Below are 7268 nucleotides of genomic sequence, written 5' to 3'. Positions count from 1 at the left end.
CCTGGTTCAAGGCGCGACCCTTGACGACCATTTCAACGGCGGAACTGGAAGAAAGTGTGCTTGATGGGTAAGTCATGTTAACTAGAATGATAATTCTCGTGTTTCATTTGGTTTAGGTAAAATTCTTGCCCGTAAGCTCAAGGCTGCCTTACTGGAGGTTCTCAAGCGCAGGTGACTTAAACACTTTGAGGCTGCACTCAATTCCAGCCAGTTAGCTTGCTGGAAGGAGGACATTGTGCTTGGGACTGACCATTCCAAACCAAATCCCTTCGAACTAAAGGTCACCGGTGAGTCTATTCCTGCATGTGTGATTGTCCCTATCTAATTGAGTATCATAAGCCGTGAGCCAAGCATCGGTTCGATTAGCATCGTCAAAGGCTGAGGCAGACGATATAGAACATGGCACGAGCATGTCTCTCCATGATGATATATCACCTTCGATGCTCATTTTGTCTGGGCTAGATCTCGAAGACCAGCACATCATTTATTCATTGTTGCAAAGATTATTCTAAACTTTTCTTAGGCGATGTCTTGCGTTTGAGGCCAGGAAGATCGGACAACATCCCACCAATGCTCAACAAGTAACGCTGTTGCAACACATCAACTCCCTTCGTCGATGCATTGACACGTTCGCATGTACAACTATTGTACATGCTGTTGTGTCACGACTTCGTTCATCTGACGACATTGCTACCAAACAGAAGGTTCACAAAATCATTCTATTCCTCCCATCTGCGATACCCTAATTTACCCTGTGAGGAGCGCTTGTTGAATCACGAATGGGATTTGCACGAGGCACAGGCCAACAATGCGCTGAACAACATTTGCTGTGTCCTCAACATGAAATATCACCTGTATAAGTACAAAGACACTTTTATTCGCGGTCAACGTGCCAACACTCGCACAACTGGAGTAATCAACAATGCGGACAATCTGATTGATGCCCTCGCTGCCAAATACAACGCAGTGCACAATGCACTTGTCAAGCTAGCGCCAAGGTTGCACAAGGATGACAACTGGCTACTCACTTTCAAGCCGCTCAATTGTGCAAAAGATGCTGTCCTGCTGAGACAAGACAATGGGGCAACAGTCAGCCAGCAAACAGTGTCCTGGATCTGGAAGACACATGGAGTGTCCGATAACACAGAGTATGGCTTACAGGACTGTGAGTACACGTAATATGTTTTTTTCTTGTTTATTGAATCTGTTACAGCCTTGCGTGTTGAATGGTGCAGGGCCAGAGCTTGAGCACATCGATGGGAAGAAGCGGTGCAGCCAGTGTGTGAAGAAATGAGGTGTGTGCTTGCTTTCTTTGAGTGGCAGGCTGTTTGGTGGGACATGCAGGGTTCACGTCGCACTTTTGGGTCACCAGAGATAGCAGAAGGTGCAGTTGCATATGCGCATTGGCAGGCTTCACTGCAACGGAGCCTGGCTTTTCATTTTAGGTCTATATGGGGGGCTATTCCATCGTCTTAATGTCCCATTATAATGGACTCAGTTTGGTATGTCTATGGCTGTTTTTTCACCCAAATACTACTTGTTGTGTTTGTTTTCAAACATATCTGAATTGGGAATGAAGATCAGTAAGGTACTTATTCATACAAGATCTCGAATTGTCAGATCGAACTGTTCCTGTCAAACAAAGCATGATCGCTGATCACAGTATCTGTAAGTGGACAGTGGTGTAGCATGCAGTATGCGGTGATGTATCACCACATCAAGCCAAGTATGCAGTGATATATCACCACGTCAAGCCAACAGCACATGTTAAGCCAACGGCGCTGATATAACATGACCTCTCGCTGATGACAACAACTGATATATTATATGCCCAGGATGTTGTGGGTCACAATCACATAGGAAGATTGAACGAGAGGTACATGTGCTGAGTTGCTTATTTCAGACTATCATCTAGGTATTGACAAGTTCCGACATTTGGACGAGGCACAATCCGGCAATTCAGTTCCAATGCATCAGCAATGAAACGACTTGCTGCTAGAGATTTTGAGGACTTACTCCAGGTAAACTGGCTGATGTGGAGCAACCAGTGACTATCTAACTATTTGTTTAGTGTGCGATACCAGTTTTTGAGGGGCTACTTCCATCGCCATGGAATGAAATGTTAATTGACCTTCTCTTTGAGCTTGCCACATGGCATGGACTCGCAAAGCTTCGCATGCACACAGATACGACTCTTGGATTTCTCAACACCTCAACAACATGTCTTGGAAAATATCTCCAACAATTTATGTCAGAAACTGCAAAAGAGTTCACAACCCATGACCTTCCTAGTGAGGAAGCTGCCTGCGGGCTTCGCAAGGCCTGAGCAGCTGCAAAAGGTGGTAACATGATGTCCTCGAGAGCTAGTATGTCCAGTGGATCAAAAACCCGATATTTTAACTTTCAGACCTACAAACTCCATGCACTTGGTGACTATGTCTCCATGATTAGGCGCTTTGGTACTACTGATAACAATTCTACTCAACTCGTATGTACACACTCTAAATGTCAACAGTTCCTAATACATTTTACCAGGGCGAGCTTGAACACCATCGTGTGAAATGTTTCTATCCACGGGTCAGTAAGGCAAAGTTCACATCCGGAATCGCAAAACAACAGCACCAAGAGAGAATTTTGTTTCGACTGGCAGAATGTGAGCTGCCTGCAAAGTCGAAGAAAGGCAAGGCCAAGGCCACTGGCATGGTCCAACATCACACTACGGCTCAATAAAAGGACCTTCCCAGTGTCACTTTCGAAGAGTCAGAGCCATTAGTGTTCTCTGATCCGAAAGCACACTATCACATCACCACAAGCACAAGGTACTTTTTAAATGTACCTCAATGGCTTGGGAGGAATGCAAATGATCCTGCACTAGAGGTATTCACTGATCTCACTTTTGTATACTACCTTTTGATGTCATTCATTCACAGGATTTTCTTCCTCACCTCAAAGATCATCTGCTCGTTCATATTCTCGGACATGAGTATGACGGTGATGAAGCAGAGTTTGCTTCAAAGGAATGAGCCCAGGTGCTCTTCATAAATGATTGCATTTTCGGCCACAAGGTACTTCAGACACCAGATACAGGTAGAAGGATGTATCTTTATGGCTCATTATCCTAAAAGTCCGATACATCTTATTCTGTAGTTATCCACTATATTCCAATACATCCTATGCTGTAATTATCCACTATATTGGACATCTCCATTTGGGAATGTGATGCATTACTTAGTACAGCCACTCACAGGCGCATTTTCAGCCACCTACTGTGGGAACTTCTCCACAACACCCAAAACATAGCCCATTTTGGGTATTCTCCACAATATCAACCTTTCCCACACCTAGTGTTGTTCCGGCCTGGCTTGGCTCGAAAGCCCCAGCTTCGGCCTGGCTGCAGATGGCCAGGGCTTTCAGAAATCATAGGCCGGGCCAAAGCCCTCAACCATGGCTTGGCCCTGGCCTGGCCTGGCCTGGCCTGGCCTGGCCTGAGCCATGGCCCGAGTAGGAAAAATGAGCAGGTCAATGACATGAATGAATAATGGTAAATAAAACAAAATTCAATCAATATATATGTCATCCTCGTCCTCCTCCAGTAGCAAGACATCCCAACCATCTTCTTCGTCATCACCCTCACTCGCCAGGTTTTCATTACCATCCAGTTCAACATCAAACTCGTCAGCTTCCTCAGTGGACGATGATGGACCAGGCAGGCGGAAGAGAAGGTCGTGACGAATGGCACACTTGACACATTGCAGTGCCTCAACAATGTCACATTTGAGGCGATTATGATGCTTGCTGATGGTAATACCCCCCTGTGAGAAGGCACGTTCGCTTGAAATGGATGATGCCATGATGGACAAGTAATCCTGAGCGATGGAGGACCACACTGGTCCGTATCTGTGAGCATTCATCTATCAAAAAGTAAGCATCAGTAACAAGGAATGAGCTGGAATATAATATTATATACGTACACCCCACCATGTGACTGTACTCATTCCGGATGGCAGTTTTGCCTTGACAGTGTTGATGTAGTGTTTGAAATCGGCATACCAGGGTCTGGAAGGATCAACGTTGGCTGCCGATGCACCAAAACTGAGGTCATTGTCTTTGTCCTCGCTCTGGGTCTCACAAATTAGTTTTTTGAGGCCATTAACTTTGCCTTTCTTGATAGATGTTTGCACCGGTATCGCTGATCTTCCCATTGCAAGATAGCGAGTTTTAAACTAAGTCCTGGATCAATAATACAAAATGAATCGCAACATAATTGAACATGCCTCTAGTTCCACACAGGCAAGGACCTCGTCTTGCAGGTCTTCAGGCCAGTGTTTCTTAAAATATGCCATCTTGCCCATCGGATCAAGTACTGTACGGAAACATCAGTGGCACGCAGAACAGAATGAACAGGATGAGATGTACACATAGCCATGATGTATGCTGGTGAGTCAGTTGTCTTTTCATGGTACTGGTCAATCTTTTGCGCAGCAGCATGGAGTGCAGTTGAAAAACAGGCATACTTTGGTTGGTCTGCTTGAGACGACCAGGCTCGATGAAGTGTCTCGAGGGCAGAAATAGCTAGATGAAGTGTAGTACCCTTGTCTGATGAGAAAGCCTGTTGAGCTACATCTGCATACTGAAGCAACAAATTAGTGGTAGACTTGTGTGGATGTGAAACAGAACATACTGAGAGTAGATCAGCAAACTGACCGACACAGGTCCATTCAGTCAAGGTCAACTGGAGGTAATCAATTTTGGCACATTTTTCCAGATTACGTTCTTGTGTGCCTATCTCGTACACAAAAACATCGACATGCTGGGGCCCAGGATCAAATTCATCAAATACCTCATGAATATTAGACTCACCTCCTTACTGCCTTCCGCACGATTGATCATTACATATGTTGAAGACCAGCGAACCTTCATATCGAGAAGGAGCTGTGTGGGGTTCGAGATTCCAGCCTTAGCTTGAATAGTCTTGTAAAGCTCTTTTCATTTGGCCAATGAGCGTTCCTTTACACAGATCGAGCGAATAAGTCCAATCTCATCATGGTCACCTTGAATTGACATGTCAGGATCCAAAGCACGGGAGTCATGCGGATTGTAGTGGGGAGCCTTGCTGTATGTGCTAATGAGGAGTTGTGTACTGAGATTGATAATGTGCACTAGGCAGCTACAGTCATAACGTGAGGGTACACCCGACACGAAATAATATCAGACTTACTTGATCCTGCGAGCCTGCCATGGAAATTCCTTTTTATATTGGACTTCATACAGTTGAGCAAACTCTTCAAGCATTGTACTGTTGTTAGCGGCATTGTCACAAGTAATGTGGCCGAGCTATAAAAAAAATCCTATCAAACTACAAATCGTTTAGTCACAATAGCATACCTTATGTACAATACAAAGACAGTCCAGAATCTTGAAAAGAGTCCCACCAAGCCACTTGCCGTTGTGTGAATTGTTGACTTGCATGAAGCCGAGTAGCGCACTTTCGCACTCCCATTGTGTAGCCATCTTCGCTTCAATCCAATGACCTGTCACAGCGAAGTAAGCATCAACATTACCAGCCTGCCAGGCATCGCAGGTTGTGTTTATCATGCCGCTAACAGCATCACTATTGAGCTTCTCCTTGAACCTTGTAAGATTATTCTTAAATATCCTCATAATCTTGGCTCAAGTCGCCTTCCTGCCTGGGATCTTGACACCATGAGTTGCTCGGGCAGCAACGTCAATCATTTCCTTGAATTTTGGATGCTCGAATGCTTGAATAGGCTAGATAACACGAGTCAAATGATAATGTTACTGCAAGAGGGTGGGAGATATACCTGGTCAGTGGCAACAAGCCATTCAATAGCAGCCTACTTGAACAAACCATCTGAGTATGGGACAATTCGTTCGGCAACCTTTCATTCAGTCAGATGGGAGGTAATGACACGTTGGTCATCTTCAGCCTTTTCCTTGCGACCCTTGACATCACCAGGCAACATGGACTCGAAGGAGTTTTGCTTTGCCCACATACAATATTTGCCCTATGTAACATGTCAATACAAAGATGGGTAGAGCACAACCAGTAACTCACTGCAAAGTTGGCCTCAGTGTGTCAATGAAGAGTAGTTGTTTCATTGACAAGTATGCATTGTTTTCTATCAGCTGATCAGTAGGTGAGTACGGCAAAGGATGAGCAGACTTACCGGCAAACCTTGCACTTGCAGTGCTTCTTGACTTTGCTGTTAGACCCAGTGTGATTGAATGTAGCACTGAAAAATGCTTCAACATCAGCAGTTCTGAGCTCACATGTTGACCCTGTGTCCACGATCGACTGGACGTCGATGTCAATGAGGATGCCATCCTCACCCACTGGCTCTGTGTCTGTTCTCACAGCGAGTTTGCAAGGTTTTTTTGCTAATGGTTAAATGTAAGTCAAATCAAATCATTGAGGGTAAAATAAACTTACGTTTTGGATTTGTGCGTGCATTTTCACGCTCATCGGATGGAACATCATCCAAAATTAGTTCAATGTGGGGGCATTTGCCATTAGATGTAGATGCGGTGGGCTGGGTTGTTGCAGGCTCTAGCAATGGACCTGGGGTGGCAGTCCATTTATTCTTGGTAGTAGACTTCGCAGCCTCTGCAGCATGAGACTTGTTGATAGCTTTTGTCTGTGATGTGAGGGCCACCTTCTCTGAGTGCTGGAGAAGTGCAGCTGTTGGTTTTGTCTGTCGTATGGGACAAAGACACTCATTGCCATTGATGGAGGCTGAGTCTGGGTTGATCATGTGAGGGCAGTGGCAGTAGGCGGTAGGAAGTAGGGAGAGATGCACATACAATAACAGATCAGCAAACAATATAAGTTTGCACATGTACAGCAACAGATCAGCAAACAATATAAGTTTGACAGACCATCAAGCCTCCGGACAACGACATAGTGCATCAAAGGACCTGTTCTGACACTGGAGTGAGTAATGTCGATGCTACAAAGTGCATGATCAAAAGAAACATGACAACTCACTCATCTGAAGGATGCAGAAATACTTTAATAGGCCTATCTCAACACTGGAGTGAAGAACATCGAGTCCTCAAAGTGCAAGAACACGATTCTGACATGTGGGGATAACACAGAAGCCAAAGACAAAAATAGACACAGCAACAACAATGCAACATGTCTGGGGTGGTGCTGACCCTTGCCGACCACCCCTAAAAGCCACAGCCTGGGCTGGTGGCTCGGGCTTTGCAAAATGGTGGGCCAGGCCAAAGCCTTACACAGGCCGTGA

At 45.2% G+C, this 7268-nt stretch overlaps 1 protein-coding gene across 1 annotated transcript; it reads left to right on the top strand.

The window, feature by feature from the left end:
* Positions 1-116: 116 nt before the first annotated feature.
* EDB91DRAFT_1087987 (uncharacterized protein) lies at positions 117-1294 on the top strand (the record flags this gene model as incomplete). Its single annotated transcript, XM_041316326.1, has 5 exons — positions 117-171; positions 208-287; positions 524-581; positions 702-1165; positions 1236-1294. Coding segments are annotated over 5 exons (716 nt in total), but the record flags the coding sequence as incomplete, so codon positions are not given.
* Positions 1295-7268: the final 5974 nt, after the last annotated feature.

This window comes from Suillus paluster, assembly GCF_016628075.1.
Source record: "Suillus paluster strain FC165 chromosome Unknown EDB91scaffold_159, whole genome shotgun sequence".
Lineage (NCBI taxonomy): Eukaryota > Fungi > Basidiomycota > Agaricomycetes > Boletales > Suillaceae > Suillus > Suillus paluster.
The sequence above is the reverse complement of the archived record's forward strand: the minus strand, read 5'-3'. Positions and strand labels throughout refer to the sequence as shown.